Source organism: Pezoporus flaviventris, unplaced genomic scaffold (genome assembly GCF_033815535.1).
Source record: "Pezoporus flaviventris isolate CSIRO_AGI_PZ_B2104156 unplaced genomic scaffold, CSIRO_AGI_Pfla_v1 ptg000108l, whole genome shotgun sequence".
NCBI classification, from domain to species: domain Eukaryota; kingdom Metazoa; phylum Chordata; class Aves; order Psittaciformes; family Psittacidae; genus Pezoporus; species Pezoporus flaviventris.
Window position 1 is genome coordinate 836,834 of NW_026892656.1, and position 21,610 is coordinate 858,443.

General features: G+C 35.8%; 1 protein-coding gene across 5 annotated transcripts in view; it reads right to left on the reverse strand.

The window, feature by feature from the left end:
• Window positions 1–331: 331 nt before the first annotated feature.
• RFX3 (regulatory factor X3) overlaps window positions 332–21,610 on the reverse strand; it is a 115,405-nt gene continuing 94,126 nt past the window's right edge. For all 5 annotated transcript variants that reach the window (XM_061477788.1, XM_061477787.1, XM_061477785.1 and 2 more), the window contains 9 exons: window positions 21,358–21,470; window positions 17,187–17,299; window positions 16,513–16,667; window positions 11,567–11,664; window positions 11,119–11,268; window positions 9,426–9,634; window positions 8,288–8,441; window positions 6,194–6,236; window positions 332–5,248 (listed from right to left, as the gene is read on the reverse strand). In XM_061477788.1, coding sequence (XP_061333772.1) covers window positions 5,010–5,248; window positions 6,194–6,236; window positions 8,288–8,441; window positions 9,426–9,634; window positions 11,119–11,268; window positions 11,567–11,664; window positions 16,513–16,667; window positions 17,187–17,299; window positions 21,358–21,470 — 1,274 coding nt within the window. In that variant the 3' untranslated portion in view covers window positions 332–5,009. The remainder of the gene's footprint in view (window positions 5,249–6,193; window positions 6,237–8,287; window positions 8,442–9,425; window positions 9,635–11,118; window positions 11,269–11,566; window positions 11,665–16,512; window positions 16,668–17,186; window positions 17,300–21,357; window positions 21,471–21,610) is intronic.

A 21,610-nucleotide genomic window follows, 5' to 3' on the forward strand; every position in this document is an offset into this window, starting at 1 on the left:
ATTGCATTTATGTTAATCAATTATGCATAAATTTGCATTAACTGACTAAAAATGTTTACAACTTCCTTGTACTATACTACTGACATAATTCCATTGAATAACTTAAAATGAAACCCTTTTTTGCCCTCAGCTAGATTTAAATAAGTCTTCTAGCTGAGACTAGAACAGCTGCACTTGGTGTTTGCTGATTTATATTGCAAGAAACCACTAGAAAATGTATTGTACTCTTACTTAGTAAGGTGGTATTTCTATCTGTAAGTTTGAAGAATCTCTACTTGCTACTACACCTGTTCCTTTGTTCTTGTGAGCAGTATTTCTAAGAACAAAGGAGTTCTTTTAAATGGCAAAAGGCTTGTGCATTTTCTAGGTTGCTTTTAAAATTCTGACATTCAGTAGGGGCCGTCCAAACTGTACCCCTATAGATGAAAATGAATAAAATACCTTCATCTTTTAGCTAGCCATTACTGCAGTGAGTTTTAGAAGGGATATCAATGTAATTGTGCATTTCTTGTTCTAGTTTATCAATCACTGCCAAAAATTTCAATGCAAACATACCAAATATTCTGCAAAATTATTCTTCTTCACTAAGCCTTCTTTTATTTCTAAAGATTCTCTTTTACAGTACCAGAGTATTCCAAAACTAACCTATGCCAGGAGATTTTCTGAATATATTTTCTAAACCTTTATCTCCTAAAGGCATCTTAAAGTAGACAACTTCTTATCTGTAGAAACATAAGTTTTATTTTCTTTATATATTTATGCAATAACGAAAAAAAGAGAGCTGAAGTACTGTTTTCCATATGACAGTACACCTCAATGGCAGTGAATATTTTGCCTACATCTACTGAGCCTCCTATAACAAAAACATCCCCATATAGTATACAAGTATTTACTTTAAACATAATTTAAAAAAAACAACTATACTAGCTATTTTAGCTATTTCAAAGTATATGCTCAGTGGACTAATTTAATTATCTAAAAAGCTTTGTTCCCATCATGTTCCTTACAATGCTCAAAGGGTTAATGCAAGGCATTACATCAAATTAACTTCCTACTACTAGAACTAAGCACTGTGTTTATGCTTCTATTCCAGTTTTTATTGTTTGTTTGTCTTAAATCAACAAACAATTAGCAGAGATACTAGAATTCCATTTATTGATTTGTTTTAAACCATATACAAAGAAGATGTCCTGTTAGAGAGACAAGGGCCCAATTTTCAGAAGTTCATACTGCTCTCTTGAATGAATGCTTTAAACTCTGAAATTACTGTTGTATCTTCATATTACTAATAAGTCTATTTTTGTCAGCACTTTTATGGCCATCAGTGGTTGGTTTTGTTTTGTAAAAACATTCTGAATTAAACTGGACTGCAGCGCATCTCTAGTACAATTTTTTTTTTAAACAGTGCAGGTGTCAATTGGTGAGATTGACAAAGACATGAGATCATTTCTCCAAGGGAAAACAAAGTGAACAAAGAAGTTTTTTAGATATTTTAAAATACCTCGCTTTAAATTAAATTTGTATATAGACCTATATATTCCTGAATGACAAAACATTATCTATTTTCTTATTTTTGAACTAAAGGCAGTAATACTGTAAATCATCGTTCTATAGGTAAATAATTTAAAATCTATTTTCCAATTTTTATGGATTTTTTTTTAAAGAAGGTGCTTAGAACATGCTACAGTACAAGAGCAAAACACAGAAACGGCAACTGAAAACAGAAAAAAAACCCTTTCAATCTGATTTATCATGAGAAAGATGAAAATGTACCAATGCATTTTAATAAATACAAAACTTTTGAAAACTGGGCCCTTTTGAAAAGGTAGTTCAACATTACCCATTCCCCCACAATGTTCACTGCGCTATTTGTGCTAATGGGGGAAATGCCTATAAAATAATTATTTTGGATCCTATGTCAGTATTAGATAAAACACATAAACCATGTCAACTCTCATAATGTCTATCCTGTGGATACATGCTACACCTCTCCAGAGCACTAACAAAAGACTTCAGAGCTGGTGTGGCAATGCAACCGCATGCTATACATTACAGAATATGGACTGAGGTATTTGTATCTATGCAGTGTAATGATTACTAAACCCCAACTATTTAATAGCAAGAATGTGCAAAATGTTTTATCTAAGTGTTTGACTAAAATTTTACTAAATGTAAAACCAAAGCAGAAGACCCCCAAACCTGTAAGTATACAATGCAGTTTACAGTAACATAATATTTCTAAAAAAAAATCTGGTAAAATGTTTAGAATTTAAGCACAGAACTACAGACTCCATTCAGTTTTCTGAACCCAGGATAGTTCCAATTTGTTTTGATAACTCATTGTTTTTTAGAAGCTATGAGATACATTTAATTTTTGTATCAGATTTTTGTTCAGTTTTGTTTTGCACTTTGTGAACAGTGAACAACTGAGTGGAGTGGGGAGCTAAACAATGAAAGATAGTCAGGTCCCACCTTTTGTACCAATCTAGATTTACCTATTAAAATTGTACTCTTTTTTCAGCAACAGCAAATCCAACATTAAACCAAAAAAGGACAATAATAAGAAAACATTACAGGTCAATCAACACAAAAACTGAAACAAGTACTACAGTACTAAAAATGCTGAAAATTAAAAAAATGTTGAATTACTTCACTTTATTTTACTTGTAAACATCTTATAATGCACAATGAAGGGGAGTAAATATTTATCACAGCTTAGTTTTAGCATTTTTGGTGAAGGGTACAGATGTGCTGATTTCCAAGGAAAAATCAGGACACACTGATCAATATATGTGACAACAAAATCTATAATGATATTCAGTGCATTTATGAGTTTAGAAATAATGAATATAAACCTCACTTCTTATTGAGGCAGAAGCCACGTACCGACATTAGTAAGGATTATGCCTACATAGAATGAGCAGGATGGGTTCATCTCCCAGTTCTGCAAAGGCATTAAAATTTAATTTTGTACACCAATAATTTTAGGACATTGCAGCTGATGTGCAGCTGTATTTGGAGAATATATAAACTCTAGCAACAAACTTGTTTGCTATAAATATGCTGTTCATTTTACAAGCTCTTCTCCCATTTGGTATATATGACTTTAAAGTCATTTTCAGACACAGTAGATAAACAAAATAAAAGAACCCCTAATTTTCTTACACAGTCTTTTCTGCAAAGTTGATCTTTTTGTGCTCTCCTTCGCTTTTTGGCTTTTTTGTTTATTTAATTCCACTATTTTAGTGTAGCAAATTCATGTGTCTGCATAATGAAGTGTTTAAGAAGAAAAATTTGAGTTTTTAATGTCAATTAATATGGTCTCTATGATCTGTCATTATTTAACCATTAAAATGTAGTATCTTGCTGATACCCCACAAAATACAGAAATTGAAAACGTGCACTGCATTATGTACCTGCTCATTTTTTATTTTTAGTTTTTAAAATTAAAAGTAGGCAAGGGTTTAGAAAATATATAATCATGCTTGGGACTATGGTCAATCTACTTTGACATTTTATGTTGGTATTAAAGCTAGTTTTGCTTTCCAAATTCCCAAGCAAATTTGTAATAAAGTGAAATCCAGCTAGAAATGAGAAAAAATAGGTTTATTGTCATTCTAAGAGGGATATTAAAATCATTTAATAATAAAAAAAGTCCTTTTATTCTTTTGAAGGCTATGTAACCTGTCCTTCTTCGACAATTTGAAAATGACAGGCATACGTTGTTGAATTAATTTAAGAGTTAAGAATAACAAAAAGTTCTAAGTCTTAGCTTCAGTTCTGTTTAAGGCACCATGTAATAGCCGAGGTACAATGATCCCTGATGTACATTCTTAAATGGCAATGGTCCATCTAGCCACCTATTCAAATTCTACACAATTGGGAATAAGTACAAGTGAGGTGTGCCAGTTAGACTGCCTTATCTAATTTTTTGTAAAAATTTAAATCCACTTTAACAAGGTAATATTTCTGAAATGAAAATGATGCAGGTTGCTACATTCCTTGCATTCTATAAATCATCTTTTCTAAGAGCAGCAGATTGAACCACTAGTAGGAAAAGACCTGGAATAGAAGAAAGTCATCCAAATGGAATGTTTTCCTGTATGTCCAGTTCAGCATAAGTAGCACATACACTTAAAATTGATAATAATAAAGTCACTTCTTTTTTAGCTTCAGTTTCTAACAACTACAGTACCACTCAACAGCCAAAAGCATCTGTTCAGTGGCCCTACATATAGAATCATTAGTCTTCAAAACAGAGGAACTGGTATGCAAATATTTGGAACTGTTGATTTTAAAGGAAGCTTGCATTGTTTACATGATGGTCAGATAGTTAGGTACGTTTATGACGTACACATTACAATATTGTTACAGTTCTGTCATATAAGCTTGCTTCTTGCTCACAGAAAGAAACTAGGAGATCTCCCCAACCCTCCAGCATTATTACAAAAAATCCCCCTGTGAATGCTCACAATTTTATCAAAATAGTGTCTTCTCGTTGTCCAATGAAAAGCACCTTTTATAACATAACATATTTGATACATCTGCTGTCAAACAAGTATGCCTCCAGTGTAAATCAAAGAAAACAGTTCTTTTGATATTTCACAGAAGTGCATCAAATTAAAACCCCATCTATTTTAAATCACCATTGTAACTAATAATTAACATTAAAATATTTTTAAAAACTATGAAAAAAATTAAATTATTGTAAGAGGACAAAAACATTAACATTAAGCTTTGCAAAAATCGTCCTTGCATTTGATAGGAAGAAAACTCTTCATATTGAGCGGCCAATGTAAAATGATTCTGCTTACAAAATTTTTTTTTTCCTTTTTTGTTTTTTTTTAACAGATCTGGCAAAATACGTACACCCATTCCATTTAACAACTCCAATAAAATAATGTTCAGCACAGCTAAAATTTGACAACAGTCGTCCTTCGGACTTACTATCTTTATTTTTTTCATATTAAACCCAAAGGGTGCGTTGTGGGAAAAGGGGAGGTTTCATATTAGACTGCAGTATATGTATTTCCAGTAGCACTGCATTGTCTGATAGTCTGAGTAGTTGCAACAATGTGCTCATTATGAATTGGGTTCAGGAGGTTCTGCTGTACTCCACTCTCAAGCACTGGCTGCATGCAGCCCACCTGGAATGCCTGGTTTAGCTCTGTTTTCTCCCTCTTGGCTTGTGGCTCTCCATTTTCATCCAGCTCTTCATCTATTTCACTTTCAACTTCACTGCCCTCATCTGCACAAACAAAACACCACAAAACTAGCATGAAGAAAAAAAAGTCTAATACAAGCGCCTTTATTTTGCAAATAACAGTTGAAATACAAAAATACAGGTAAGATTAGGAATCTGGCAAAGTACAATCTGAAAAGTAAAATTTTAATGGAAAAGGTCAACAATTATCTCAAATAGGTAAGCAGACTTTTAGCCTTGATCACTTGAGTTATACATTGTTGAAACAGTATGTGCGTGAAATATCTGCAATCTCAAAAACAAACTCTAACAAACAATGCTAACTTCATAGTGCTAAGTGCCTCTCACTTCTAAGACATGATGAACAAAAAAGCTATTACTTTTAGTTACTGATATGGAAACTGAAGAGATTTGGAGCGACTTGGATTCAAATTTGGCAGATATTCTTATTAGTTGTGTGATCTGTGGTCAAGATACCTCAAATCACTCAACTAGTCACTCTAGGAACGTATGTCAAAATATGGCATGAAGAGATTATAATGAACTAATTTCTTTCTATCCTTTTTTACTGACAAGTTATCCGACAACTACATACATGAAATTCTGCCTTTTTCACTTAGCAGAAAGTTTACTACAGATAAAATAGATATAAGCATACTCCTGTCTTTCTTCCCACATTACCCTCCTTTGTCTCATCAGATACAACTAAACTCTGTGTAAAAATCTGAATATTTCTTGTGTCAATTATAAGCATTTTTGAAATAGTCTTTATTTTCAAACAAATGTATAATATTCTAATGATTATTATATGCTGCACATTGCATAGATAGCTAATGTATCCATATAATTTATTAATTAATCCATGTAATATTTATATGTTCTTTAAAACATGATACAGCTCTAAATTCTGTTTTACTTTATTTTTAAAACATAACTTGTTTTGCTCAGAGACACATTAGCTTTATACACAGGAGAGATTAAAATCCTTACCTTTATCCATATTTCCAGGGGACACAGCATTTATATCACCAAACTGCAAAAGAAACGATAAAAAAAACCTGGACACAGTCTTAAGCAAATTGTGAACTTACAGCATCCAAGATGGAGCAGATCTTCTCTGCAGCCACATCCATTCTGCAGTAATTCATTTTCCATTTCTTCCTAGTCTTGTAGTTATTAAGACAATTATCACTCAGTAAACCCTCAAAAGTTAGAATGGGGGATGACAAATTTTTTTAAGCTTACTTCATCACGGCCTTCGTTGCTTAAAGTGAGCTATTTATGTGTTGTATAAAGCCATAAATTATGATGGATATTGATTCTGAACTGACAATATTTTAACAAAAACCTCTTTCTAAAATTTCCCAGAGACAACTTTAATTGTCTTGGAACAAAAATGAAGGTACGTCAGAGTGTTGCAAATCTACCTGTGAGGCAGATGAAAGGTACTTCTGAAAAAGGATTTGCAGTCTTGTAACTGATTTTCCTTACATTAATTAAAAAAAAAAATCTTCAAAAAAGTTGCTCATAATCTAGATATACAACCTTCCTCCCTCTCCTCTCTTGAATCCTTTAAGTTTCTTTTAACTAAGAACTGGCAGAGCAAAATGCCATCAATGAATCTCAAATGAAAGGATTACATTATTTAGATAAATACATTTCCAACCATACATGATGATACCAGTCTTTTTCAGAGGAGTTTTGCCAATATGTGCATCCAAAGCTGGGAGAAGAGGAAGGAAGACAAAGGAGAACGTTTTGCTCAGATGCAACACCAGTTTATACTGTCTTAACGTGTTTGTTGGACCACATTCTTACAGTTCCTCATTTATTTCAATGACGGTTATTGAATACACAGAAACATAAAACCACTAAATACTAAATATTTAATGAATATTTATTGATTCTATTCTGCCCCTTTCACCTCCAAAAATTTTATATTACTTACTTCCTCATAATATCTCCACCGTCAACCTATATAAACTTTTTAGAAGACTCTACACTACATTTATGTCCAGCATATACAGTGTCTCTTAACAGGACAAGAATGAAGTGACTGTAGTACTGTAAATACAAGGCAGATATTCAGCAAATACACAATTAGTGGGTCACTAAGCAGAAACAATGTTGTTTTGATTTTCTGAAGCATGTTGTGACACAGAATGTAAAAACTTTTGACAAATAAAGCTTGAGATTTCCAATTTCTCTTCAAAGTATAGCATCTATTTACAGTATTAAATGAGCCTATCAGTGTATCTTGAGGGAAGAACGATAACCTGATGCTAAGTGAATCCACAACATGACTTGCAATTTAACAGTAATACAGAATGTAACAGTGACTTTCAAGTGTAAAAATGTAACAAATCTGTGCCATTAACTATCTAGCATATTTTAAAATATATCAGTTTTCCAGCACTTTTGAAGTGCAATTCTTTGAGGACAATTCATCTCTCAGTCAAAATAAAAGGTTAGATGAACTAATGGAAAAGAGGGATGAGATGAACTTTGCCTTGCAGATGCCATAGATAAGTATGAGAAACTGGCTATGAATTGATACTCTTATTTTGTTTTTTAAACCAATAATCACATTTCTGAATATCAACTGTGTTGCAAACCTATATATAGATCTGTGCTGTTTTTATTACATGTATGTAAGCAGTATTGTACAAACCAAAATTCTGCATGTAAGCCATACTTCTGAAGTCAATGTCACTTACTTGCGGGAATTCAAAACAGAGCCATGTAAGCAACAGTTTCCTAATTTTTTTTTTTTTTAAGTTTTCACATAAAATATTCAGTTCTCAAAGACTGGAAAAAGGTTGAACGTTGATCAACATTTTTCAAACTGTGCATATGAATCTGTGTGCAGATTTGTAAAGGAGCAAGTTCATTCATAAATGATTGTTAGAATCCAGTGTGATTTTAGGAGTCTGACAATCAACCAATAAAACAAGTTTGTAACTGTTGTTAGGTTATATTGCAGAAAATCCTACAGTTCCAGATAAATGTTTAAAAAATTTGCGAAGACACATACTCAAATTCATCACAACATCTATGAACCTAGTCTCTTACATATTATCTTACCTCTCCCATAACTGCAATAGGTGTCTCTCCGGTTGCCTGAGCAACACGATGTTCTACTAAGTAAAACATGTATTCATCGTAAAGCAAGCGGATCAGATGAAAAGAGCCAAAGCTAGCAGCGCTGCGCAAGGTTAAATCTCGAATCACCATTGAGCTATTCAAAAATAGAAAAATATATGTATTTATGTATTATATGTCATAGTCATTTTAAGACTCATCCATGTAGACAATTGAACTCAAAACCACTATTCTCAAAAATAATGTTATCCAAAAATGTCTTATTTAAAGTGCCTTCAGAAAGAGATACTCAGAAAAGACAACCATTTGCTTCTTTCTCTGAAGGAATTGTCAGACACCACATTACATAAGACATTACCAGACTGGTTTGTTTTTTCAGTTTTCCTCCATTTTTCTCTTTTCATTTTCATTGTGTAATACTTGAGCATGTGCAAAACCTAACTTGAAGAAAAACTTTACTGAAAACATAACTAAAATGGTAAGAAAACAATTTGATTTTAAACAAACTAATGCTTAAGTAGTGTCCATTGTGTCCACCTTCCCAGTACAGAGGTTTTAAATGCCATGATTTTAAAACTTTGAAATTTAAGATTACAGAAAGATACGCTGTGTGTACATATTATATTGACAAATTCTGGTATCTCCGGCAACTAGTTGCTACAGTCATTTTTAAAGAACAAGGTTTACTCTGGTAACTGTTTCAATATGCAGCTAATATGGAATGCTTGTCTTAATGTTCTTTTTACACATTAAAACCAGGTTTTGTTTCCTTATGTAAAAAACATAGATACAAGAGTGTTTTAATAAATAATATTAAAAGTAGTGTATTAATTGTGTGCCCACAAAAATTAACCCTAAAAATAAATATTATGCTTCTAACTCAGGTCAAAATTCTACCTGCATTCCTTTGCATATGGCCTTTAAAACAATAAGCAAGAACCATGTAAGTCCCTGTCGATTTGCAAGTTCACAAGAACAGTGAGTATTCTGAAAAAAAGGCACACATTTTTCATGACCTAGTGACCCACCGTTTGATATTACACCTGTCAACATTACTACTGTGAAAAATTCAGCAAATAATGCAACAGTTAGAATATTTTAGAAGTCTATTAAATACTACCTGTAGAAAGACCATTTCAACAGAAACTGCCGTGCTGCTTTAGGAAAGCTGGGTCTTCCTTCATATGGTTTCAACGCTTGCATCATTACATTATCAAGCCAGGCAGCCCACTGCTCCAGAGTGCTCTGCTGTTGAAGAGTCATCTTGAAATCTGTTTCTAGTCTCTGAACCATGTTGTCATCACACTGGCATACCCAGGAAGCCTGCTCCTGTTACAATACAACTCTTGACTTAACAATACATAATCCAAAGCACAGAATGCAATTCTCTCTCAAAGATTAAGCAATTCATTGGATGCAAAGGACAAAACCCACTCACTAGACAAACTAAGAAGCATTTTTTATGTCTATCACAATTTTGTTCAAAGCAAATGGGTGGGAAAAGCATAACATATAAGAGCATCAAATAAAGAAATGAGAACAAACAAGGGAATGGACACAAGTATGTTGTCATTTTCCGTATTAATTTTAAAAAAAGGTTTCTACTTTCCTCGTTTATAATTTTTCTACTGAAATATTCAAGACCTGTCATGTTTTTCTGGGACTAAATGCAGAGCAAGCAGGAGGAATAGCTAAAAAAAACCAAGTAGCAAGTAATTAAATGCAAGTTTCCTTTCATTCTGGAGAAGCTAAGCTTAAAGAAAATTTCTGTAATGCCATCTTACAGAAAAAAGCTTTGTATGTAAACATGTTCTGTTCGCTGACTACAGTCATTGATAGATTTTAGGTTACTTAAAGTACAGCACAAACAGCACACAAATGGAGAAATACACTTTGCATGAAATAAAGCAATTTAGTCAGTGTTATCTAGTTTAAATAAGACTAGCTTGTTAATTCAGAAAGCAAGAGACAAAAATGAAGACTTACAAACTGCAAGTCATATTTTCAAATGCTAGGTATTATCTGCTAAGTTAACACCTCACAACAGATCCCATATCCATGTTAACATACTACAATTCTTGATATACTATATCTTTGGTCAAGTACTCTTCACTGACTTTTGTTAAGATTTTTAAGAATTATGTTGAGACACTCATTCACATGGCCAAACACAGAACTACCAGCAATCTGTAACGTTTCCCTTTCCTGGTCAAAAGTTAAAAATACTTTACTTCAGAGGAACAAAAACATGTGGAGACATTAGGCTTAGTGAAAATATAAACTTCCATTCTCTAGCTAACTGGAACCTAGTTATAATCTGTACTAACCTAATTAGTTACACAGATCTTGTAAATTTAAGCATAGGCGATTAGCTGAAGTATACTAATGGTATTGTCTTTGAAATACTGAAACAGTCTTTACTAAAAACAATGCTGTGCATTTAATAACTTTTAGAGACATTCAGAACCTACGCTATTACCTGAGATCTAATTCTAAAATATTATTTATGCTAAATAGTCTAAAATATTGTTATGCATTACTAAGACATCAGTCATGGTACCCATTCTAAGAATCTACTTGCTCTGTATTTGCATAGAATTTGAAAGAATACTTGCACTTCAAGACAATAAATGGAAATGGATAATGGTTCTGACCTCTTACTTCCCTAAAGTGTAAGCTGTCATATTTGGGCTGAATCACTGCGTATATGAATCAGCAAAATGTTCTCACTGCACTTTCTTGATAGAATAATGAGAACTAAAAGTGAAGCTCAAAATCTAAAAGCAAGCAAGTTATTTAAAGCTAATTTTTACCTGAACATTGGCAAAATCAACACGGTTAAGATCATTGAGCATCTGGTTGATTTGAGAAGTATTTTGAAGCACAGCACGGGCTGCTTGAGCCAGGTGATTAAGAGATGTGTATCTTCGCAGAGTCTGGGCAAAGGCACTTACAGCGGCAACCTATGAAGAAATTAACTTATTTTTAAGTATTGTACTCTTTATCTGTAGATTAACTCTACAGACCTTCATTTTAATATTCTATATTAACAAGTCCTCATATACAACTTCTCTCCATGTACCAGATCAAGTGTGTTCCTTACAATTTTTTTTGGCAAAACTAGGTTATTTTCTCTCCCATTATTCGATGCTTGATGCTAAACATGAAACTTAGCATTGACGTTAAAATGCTACTTCTTTTAGATGCTACTGCCCACTTGGTTTGCCACTGCAAGAACAATACTGCAACAGTTTTGTCTACCTTGGTTTGTATCATCCTCTGTGGAATATTGTTCATGGCATTTGAAAGCCAACCTTCAAGGCTTTTTGCAAAATTGCGAATGGCTTGGGTCAAGGCACCTGTGCATTAAAGAATAAAAACAGAATGAAAAGAAAGCAACGTACCTGTCTTGAAATGCTTTGCATCCTCAGGACTTAACATAGTCAGTGTTCAGTGGTTTTACTTACTAAAAGACAAATCCAGTCTAGGTTCAAAATACCTCATTCAGATATAGATTATGCAATAATGATTTTAGGTTTTGTTTAATAAGAAGATCTAACTTCCTCAACTAACAATCTTTCAAGAAGTCTGTGACCACCAGTATTGTTTTGGGCACTCCTACAGAAGAACATCAGTAATTGCAGCTGTTGTCATAATGGAAATTTCCACCACAAACTTTCAGGTTTCCATTTCATGTAAGCACCTCTATTAAAGAGCAAAAGTCTAGAAAGAATTCCAGTTACTGGAATACTGCAGCTGTCTCAAATAAGCCCAAAATAACCTTAAGCCATGCAAAGTATTCTTAAGCACATATAGTGCTTAAGTATATCACCAGCAAGTAAAATATAGGAGTGAAATATAGGATTCACTGACTGAAAATAAGACTATTCAAATGGCTGTGGATTCTGTGTGTATTTTTGTTTCTTTACTATAGCACTCACAGAACCAGTGAGTGGCTGACAGAGACTTAGAGAGAAATTGAAGTCCATACAGCAATCTGCACTACTCAAAATATAAGTTTTAAGTTTTCAAAGGAGGAGGACAGGAAGTATTTTCCTAAGGAACTGCACCTGGAAAAAAGAAAATCCTGCCTCCTGAGTAATAGAAACCTCACTTGGCATACCTACCACTTGCTCACTGACGTACTAGCATCCACTCAATCCACTGAAAAAAGGAGATAACGAAAAGAAAAAAAACTATGCTTCTAAAGAGTAGTAGAAAATGAATGCAACCAAAAAAAGTGAAGAATAAAAAAACTAGAAAGAGGAAATAATATTTATTTTCAAACTATTTTAGCTACATGCGAGAAGAAACAGTCCAAGTAAAAATTGTATATGTGGCTGAATACTCTGGGTAGAGTAAGAAATTGACACTGATAGACCTTATCATTGAGAAATGCATTTTTCCCATTTGAATTACTGATGATTCCTTTTTAATGAAGCTTTCTACTAGCAGAGTAAATTTACTAAAAGAAAAAATGTATTCTTTATGACATCTTTTTCACATCTTTGGATTTGCAGTGATAAGCAGTAGAATCCATGTCAGTAATTTATGTAATTGACCATACATTTGGATGCTTTGCTAAACACAGTTTTATTTTACAAAGTATCTGTTTTAGCTGAACACACTATGGTAACCGCTGTCCTCTTCCCCCTGCCTTGAGGTTTCCACATGAGGAATAAGCTTTTTCCTTCAATCCTGACGATCACCAATCAGCTCTCTTGTGCTGATTTGTAAAGTATTTCTGTGCACTCACTAATTAACTATGTATTCACTCACATTTTCTTACGTACAGAACACGAAAATGCAAAGCGGAATGACAGACATTTAAGGAAAATATTACTGCTTTTTTACTTTTAATTTCCTTTCCTTATTCTTTTTCACCCAACTATCTATTTGCATCACTGTAATGGTGATCTCCATGAAAAATAAATATGGAAAAGCAGCTCAGGCCTTAAGACCAGCCTTTAACTAGGAAGAAAAAGGAACAAATGAAGAAAATATTAAATTCTGAAGAAATAAAATAGCTAAAATAGTTAATCAGGCATCAGTATTGCACAGAATAACTATGAATTTCTAATGAGCTTTGGAGGTATCATATTAAATACAGACTTCTTTTTTTCATACTCCATCTTTAAGCACACATCTAGCCATCACCAAAACTTCAAGTATCTACATCCTCAAAGCCTGCTTTTAAATTCATCTGGTTACCATAGAAAAACAAAAAATTACTGTCAAAGAATCACATGATGAGTAGGGTGCAAAGTAAATGGCCTGAGATAGTTAAATGTTACCAGACACATAATAAATAATGTTGCAGTGGCAGTTACTAATAGAAAGGTTGATTTGGATAAGCACCTAAAAAGCTTGCGTTCTCAGCTGAAACCCCTTTAATATGTAAATCTCATGAAAAGAGGCTTTAGAGCCTTTCAGTACTTTAAAATTTTGTCTTCCTGGAATTGTGGAAGTATAGTATAAATTTCTCCACCTACGATATATACTAAGTCACAGGCAAGTTTGTTACTGTCCATCCTGTCACTTGTAAAGGTGCAAAAAATCCATTCTAAGACATAATAGCTGTGGTCTATTGCCAAAGACATCAGATAATTATGGCCTTTTTTTCTGACTCAAAGGGACAGCATTTCACTTTTCTTAGGAAAAGGAATTTTGCTAGTTTATACACAGCAATTCTTGCATTCAGTGGGTGCTAAACATTTCAGATGACAAATTTCAGACAGGTTAAAACATAACAATTTTTCCTCAGTGGTCATTCTTTCTCTACTCCAATGATATTTACCACACAGCTAAGTAGCACAGTGAGACACTGAGGATTTAGAAATGAAAAAAGATAAAACTTTAAAAATTATATGCTTACTTCAAGCTCTTTACAAATTAATATATTTCCCTATTTTGAGCAGCTGCTCTTGGTATCTTTCCATTTATTCAGAAAAAAAAATTATACGCACGACTTTGATGAAGCATTTACAATCCCCTTTCCACTAGATAGTCCAAACTTCCCTATGAACTGCTGTTTTCTCACAGAAGAGGATGAATTTGTCTACTTTACTCAGCTCCATAACTGTTAGACTCAACCATTAAGCACAACCAGTCTTTCCCTTTGTCTCTTGTAATGGCTGGAGATACTTTAGCTCAAAAGCCCGAGTTAAAAAACTAGCATTATTTTTAAATATTTAACAGTGAAGAGAGAACTTGCACGAATCGTCATTACCGGAAAGCGAACTGGAAAAAGCCATTTAGTTAGCTAGTCCTAAAGATAAAATAAAAAAATACATTAGCTGTCATCCAGAGGTAACTCAGTGGGTGTACTCCTGAGCAGAAAACAACTGCATGTTTCAAAAAATACAGGCAGAAGTCTTTTGGGATGAATTTGTGCTGGGATTAGATGATATATTTGCATGAAGAAGTCTGATAATCATCCCAAAACCAGGAATGTCAAACACAGTAGGTATCAGCACTCAAATATGAGTGCTAATTTACAAAGAAAGAAATAACATGAAAAGGACCTGGTGCCTGCAATTACTGATATTATTTGTGTCCCATTTTCTTGAAACCCTGTAACGAGGCAGGTGGACACCACACACTAAAGAACTATTATACAAAAATGCTGGAGACTGCTAGGCTGTGCAGGGGAACCAACTGAAAAGCAAGGTGACAGCAGGTCTGATGAAAAATCACGTCATACTTCTTTTCATTAAGAAAGTGATGTGCTCTTTGAAGACAGTTTTAATTCAACCTATTAAATATTGTGATTAAATTTGTGGGGTTTTTATCATTACCTGTTCACTTCTGATAGATTATATTACTCTAAAATTAATATCCTACTTACTGTCATTGTCATTAGACAGAAATGTAACACACTAAATATAAACCAATGCAAAATAATTTCTATAAGTAATGGTTGTCAATAACTGCATGTATTTCAGAAAACAGTCTTCCTTTATTCTGCTACATAGATGAAAGAGAAATTATGTTGATCTTTAAGAATTTACCCTCTCCTTAAAAAAAGGTAAAACTGCATTTTTAAATGACCGACCTTCAGATTTGATACATTTCTAGTTTCAAATATTTTTTGTATCACATGTCATTTACTAAAACCTGATTTCATTTCACTGACAAGCAAAATGTCAGTAAAACTTTTCTGCAAGGCAATACCTGCAAATATTCTTATGGAGTACTTATTACTGATGGAGTCACTATATCAGAAGGGGTGTTCACAGCATAATAAAATAGCTTTGTTAGTTGCAAAGCTACTTAAGGCCCTAAGTTTTTTATTTTTTTTTTAATATTAATCTAACTTTACAAAGTGACTACTGTTCTTTCATGGAGAGGATATAATAGGTAGGAGTTACGAGGTGTATAGTGGGTTGCTAACATGATTTATTTTTAATATTTAGCACAGCATGTGTGAGACAATAAATGCTTTACAAAGGAGTTCAACTTCCTTCACACAGATTAATTTTCTATCAAAAATAGCCATAAAAATGCATTGCTGGAGTAACGATGGATTCTAATAATCAAAAAAGAAAAAAAGAGAAAGCTGGTTGAATGGCAGGCCAGTTATTGACTCTTTCATGAAGGTTGTATGTCAGAAAGAACAGTTAGATTGGAATAATAAATTGGATTAAAAATTTTGGAGTTAAGTTTTCATTGTCTAACAGTAATTAATATTGATTTCAGCAGCTACTGATAAGGAACAAAATACTAACTCTTGTTAGTCCAAAAATGGAATCATAAAGATCATATACATTTTTTTTCCAGACTAATCAAAGATTAATATGTAATGTTTTCTGTAAAACCTGCTGAATTTAGTGGAAGGATCAACTGACATAAGCGCACACTGGCTCAGGGCCACAGGGCTCATGTCTAAGCCTATCAGATAGCCTACAGCCAGCATAAAAGGAAAACACTTTCATCCGGAAATGTAACACTCAAAGAAACACCTTTGATATGAAACTACACCTTGAAAACTAGATCTTCCAACTGTACTAATTTTTTCAGTTACTTTTAAAAATACAAACTATACATCAGCTCTCAGCACAACTTCCCTCACAATAAAATTAAGGATAATTGATATATAATACTTCCCTACCTTTCAAACTAATGCTGCCCTGTGAGGCAGAAGAACACCATCAGCATAACACACACATGCACAAAAATCCTTACAAAATATTTCAAGTTCAACTTACTAGGAATAGGTCTAAGGACATCAGGAATGAGTATCTCCACCAAAGCCTGGTACATGACATGGTCACAGTTACACATCCACTTCAGAATAGATTCATTCTTGCACAGAGTAATCAACTTTGTTTTTGGAAGTCGACTTTCTATTTCACTCAGATTGCTGGTGTGAAAAAAAACGTCGCAAACATATAAATGATAATGCATTCACAGCAGGTATAAACCTCCAATGGGTGTTAAAATGTATTTTTTTGATTAAGATGTCATGGATATCTCAAACACACTCAACAGAACGTCTTTACACCTTGAGTCATATGGAAATGGATTTAAAAAGTGCCTCCATAGCTCTGCTATAGCTCAAAAATTATGAAAAGGTATGAATGCTCCTTTTTGTGTGGGGGGTTGAACGAGATGATTTCCAGAGGTCCCTTCCAACCCTGAGAATTCTGTGATTCTGTGAAAAAACACTTTTACTGTAGTCGTCCAAGGACATTAAAATATGGATGACACAATTGTTTCAATACTGCACTTTGGCATACACTCAGTCTATACAAAAATGTCAGACAAATTTAATTTGAAAAATTATCATATGAAACAAATTATTACTTTGCAGGTAAAACAAGATTTATTCTTTTTTGACACTTCTATTATTGAGAAGCGGTAAACAGAAGTATTTACTGACCTTGTTTCAGTAATAGTGCCATCAGGTGGAGCAGAGGGAGAATAGCGCCAGAAAGTTTGCCACAATTTTTCTATTAGGCTGAACTGAAGATTCACAACCACATCCAGTATTGCCTGAGAAAATAAACCACAAATACAGATTATCTTCCACCCAGGTTTGCCCCACTTCCAACTCCATCTAGACCTACGGGTTTTTTTCCTTCATCAAGTACTGGAACAAAGGCAAACTGTACATTCCTCAAATTATAAATAATGTCTGTTTAAATATCTTTGATATCCGTAAATTATTCAGCAGTATAAACTGGCATGCACAGAGACTTAAGTAAGGTGAAGTGCACATCCATGGAAGTCTCTAGAAATTAGCATGGATATGCAAACATATCAGAGGATTCACCAAAGAAAATATTTAATGCTACTGCAAATACAAAGGAAACCTGACATCTCATTAATTTTCATAAATCAGCACACATTTGAAAGCACCTTCAAAAATAAATTTAAAATATAAATTTTTCAGTATAAAATGTGGCTTTAACATCTCAATATTTCCTTCGAATTGAAAACAAAAAAATCACTTTTTAATATAAAATAAGAAATCATAATTTAACCTGATTCATATTGCTGTGCTAGTTTTGGCTGGAGTAGAGTTTATTTTCTTCACAGTAGCTGGTATGGGTTTATGTTCTAGATTTGTGCTGAAAACTGTTGATAAGACAGGGATGTTTTCATTACTGCTGAGCAGTGCTTACACAATCAAGGCCTTTTCTGTAGGACTGTTTGGCACCCAAATTTGAAGCCAACTTGTGCTTGAAGGTTTCTGAGATAGAAGACAGGTTTGACTGGGATTTGCTAGATTGAATTTATAGCTGTTACTGCTATTTAGCTATGAATTAGCAGGCTCCTGTGCTTGCTTGCCTTACTGTGTATGAAGAGTCTACTGTTCTTTAGTGGCTACCTTTTGCTTTTGGTGTTTGCCATACTGCTGATCATCTCACTCTGCTGTGCCTGGGAACACTTTGATAACAACAATGGTGATGTAACTGGGCTGGCAGACGGCCAGGGCACCGCTGTTGTTTTTGCACTGAAGTACTGGACAGGATGGAAATCCAGAGCAAACTCAAGTCAAAGTGTGGATGAGTCCACATGGGAGCAGGGCACCTAAATCCTCTGCAGCTGTGAATCAGTCCACACCAGCACAGGTACATCTCAAAGCATCTGTGGCCATAGTTATGTCTGTGCCACAGAATGTATACATACCTCTGAAAGGATTGTGACCCAAGGATAAGGCCACAGTGGAGAAGGTACATCTCAAAGCAACTGTGGCTGTGGGTAAGTTTATGCCACAGCAGGTTGATGAGAGAAAGGCTATGGACATTGTCTACTTGGATTTACATAAAGCATTAAGTAAACTTAAGTAAAGCAGGTCCTCTCCGGTTCCAGGCTATCTTAAGGACCTGAACATGCACAAGTCCATGGGACCTGATGAAATCCATTTGCGGGTCCTGAAGGAGCTGGAGAATAAAGTTGCTAAGCCACTGCCCATCATATGTGAAAAACCACGGCAGTCAGGTGAAGTTCCTGACAACTGGAAAAAGGGAAATATAACCCCCATTTTCAAGAAGGGGAAAATGGATGACCCGGGGAACTACAGACCCATCAGTCTCACCTCTGTGCCTGGCAAAATCTTGGAGCAGATTCTCCTGGAAGGCATGCTAAGGCACATGAAAAACAACAAGGTGCTTGGTGACAGCCAGCATGGCTTCACTAAGGGGAAATCCTGCCTGACCAATTTGGTGGCCTTCTATGATGGGGCTACAGAACTGATGTCATCTACCTGGACTTCTGCAAAGTGTTCAACACTTTCCCACACGACATCCTTGTCTCTAAATTGGAGAAACATGAATTTGATAGGTGGACCACTCGGTGTTCCAGAGGGACCTTGACACACTTGTGAGGTGGGCTAATGCCAACCTTATGAAGTTTAACCATGCCGAGTGAAAGATCCTACACCTGGGTCAGAGCAATCCCAGGCACAGCTACAGGTTGGGCAGAGAAGAGATTCAGAGCAGCCCTGCAGAGAAGGACTCGGGGGTGTTGGTCAATAAGAAAACGAGCATGAGCTGCCAGTGTGGGCTCACAGCCCAGAAAGCCAACCGTATCCTGCGCTGCATCAAAAGGAGCGTGACCAGCAGGTCGAAGGAGGTGATCCTGCCCCTCTACTCTGCTCTTGTGAGACCTCACCTGGAGTATTGTGTGCAGTTCTGGTGTCCTCAACATAAAAAGGACATGGAACTGTTGGAACAAGTCCAGAGGAGGGCCATGAGGACGATCAGGGGACTGGAGCACCTCCTGTATGAAGACAGGCTGAGGAAGTTGGGGCTGTTCAGCCTGGAGAAGAGAAGGCTGCATGGAGACCTCATAGCAGACTTCCATTATCTGAAGGGGGTGTATAGGGATGCTGGAGAGGGACTCTTCATTAGGGACTGTAGTGACAGGACAAGGGGTAACGGGTTAAAACTTCAACAGGGGAAGTTTAGATTGGATGTAAGGAAGAAATTCTTTACTGTAAGGGTGGTGCAGCACTGGAATGGGTTGCCCAAGGAAGCTGTGAATGCTCCACCTCTGGTGGTGTTCAAGGCCAGGTTGGACAGAGCCTTGGGTGATTTGGTTTAGTGTGAGGTGTCCCCACCCACAGCAGGGTTTTTGGAACTGGATGATCTTAAGGTCCTTTCCAACCCTAACTATTCTGTGATTCTATGATTCTGTGATTTGACACTGTCTCCCAAAGCACTCCCCTGGAGAAATTGGCTGCTCGTGGCCTGAATAGGAGGATTCGTCCCTGGGTTGGAAACTGGCTGGATGGCTGAGCCCAAAGAGTGGTGGTAAATGGTATCATATCTAGCTGGTGACCGGTCACAAGAGATGCCCGCAGGGCTCAGTGTTAGGGCCAGTGTTGTTTAATATCTTCACTGATGATCTGGATGAGGGCATCGAGTGTGGACAACACTGGGAGTGTTGATCTGCTGAGGCTTATGAAGGCTCTGCAGAGGGATCCAGACAGGCCAGATCAATGGGGCTGTGGCCAGTGGCATGAGGTTCAACAAGTGCTGGGTCCTGAACTTGAGCCACAACACCCCCATGCAATGCTCCAGGCCTGGGGAAGAGTGGTTGGAGAGCTGCTTGGTGGAGAAGAACCTGGGCGTGCTGACTGACAGAGCTGAACATGCCTTCTTGTGCCCAGGCAGCCAGGAAGGCAACTGGCATCCTGGCCTGTATCTGCAATAGTGTGGCCAGCAGGGCAAGGGCGGTGATCATCTCCCTGTACTCGGCACTGGGGAGGCTTCACCTTGAATACTGTGTTCAGTTCTGGGCCCCTCACTTTGAGAGAGACATTGAGGTAGTGGAGCAGGTGCAGAGAAGGTCAATGAAGCTGCTGAAGGGTCTGGAGAATACACTTTATGAGGAACGGCTGAGGGAACTGGGGCTGTTTAGTCTGGAGAAGAGGAGGTTCAGGGGCGACCATATCAGTCTCTACAACTACCTGAAAGGAGGATGTAGAGATGAAGCAGCTGGTCTCTTTTCCCTAGTAACTCGTGACAGGACAAGAGGTAATAGCCTCAAGCTGCACCAGGGGAAGCATGATGGAGCCCTGCTTTCCTGGGGATGGCTGAACACTTGCGTGCACCTGTCATGTCGCTGGAGGCAGTGAATGAATTCCTTTTTTTGTTTTCCTTGTGTGTGTAGCTTTCACTTTACTTATTTAATGTCTTTATCTCAACAAATGAGAGTTCACACTTCCACCCTTCTGATTTGTCTTCCCTAGCCCACTGGGGGGGAATGAGCAAGTGGCTGTGTGGGGCTTAGTAGCTGGCTGAGGTTAAACCACTGCAATTTCCTACTGACTAAACCAAAAATCTGTATGTATAATCTGAAGACTAGTTGCTGTAACGTTCTGAAAACATACACATAACTACATTTCATTGTCAGTGTCTATTATATAATACTTTTTCTCCCCTGTAAAGAAAAACCTTTTTACAAATGTTAATAAGGGGGGGGAGGGGGGGGGGAAGGGAAGTCACATATTACTAACATGGCTGTAACAGTATATGGCATTACTGTCTTGTACTTCACCAGAAGAGATGAACTTTAAAAAAATAATGATTTCCAGGAAATACCTCACAGTGCTCTCGATAAAGACTCTGCAGTGATTTGATGTCCTCAAAGGTAGTACCATCTGGGAGAGAAGATATTTCAATTTCTCCAAATTCTGGAAGTACTCGAGATGCATCTGTTTCCATGACAACATAATGAAAGAGGCTATTGTTAATAGTGCCAGTTACAGTATGATTAAGGAAAAAATTATGGATGATACAAAGAAATCATTTCCAGAAGGTCATAATTTTCTAAGAGAAAAGTTTTTCATACCTG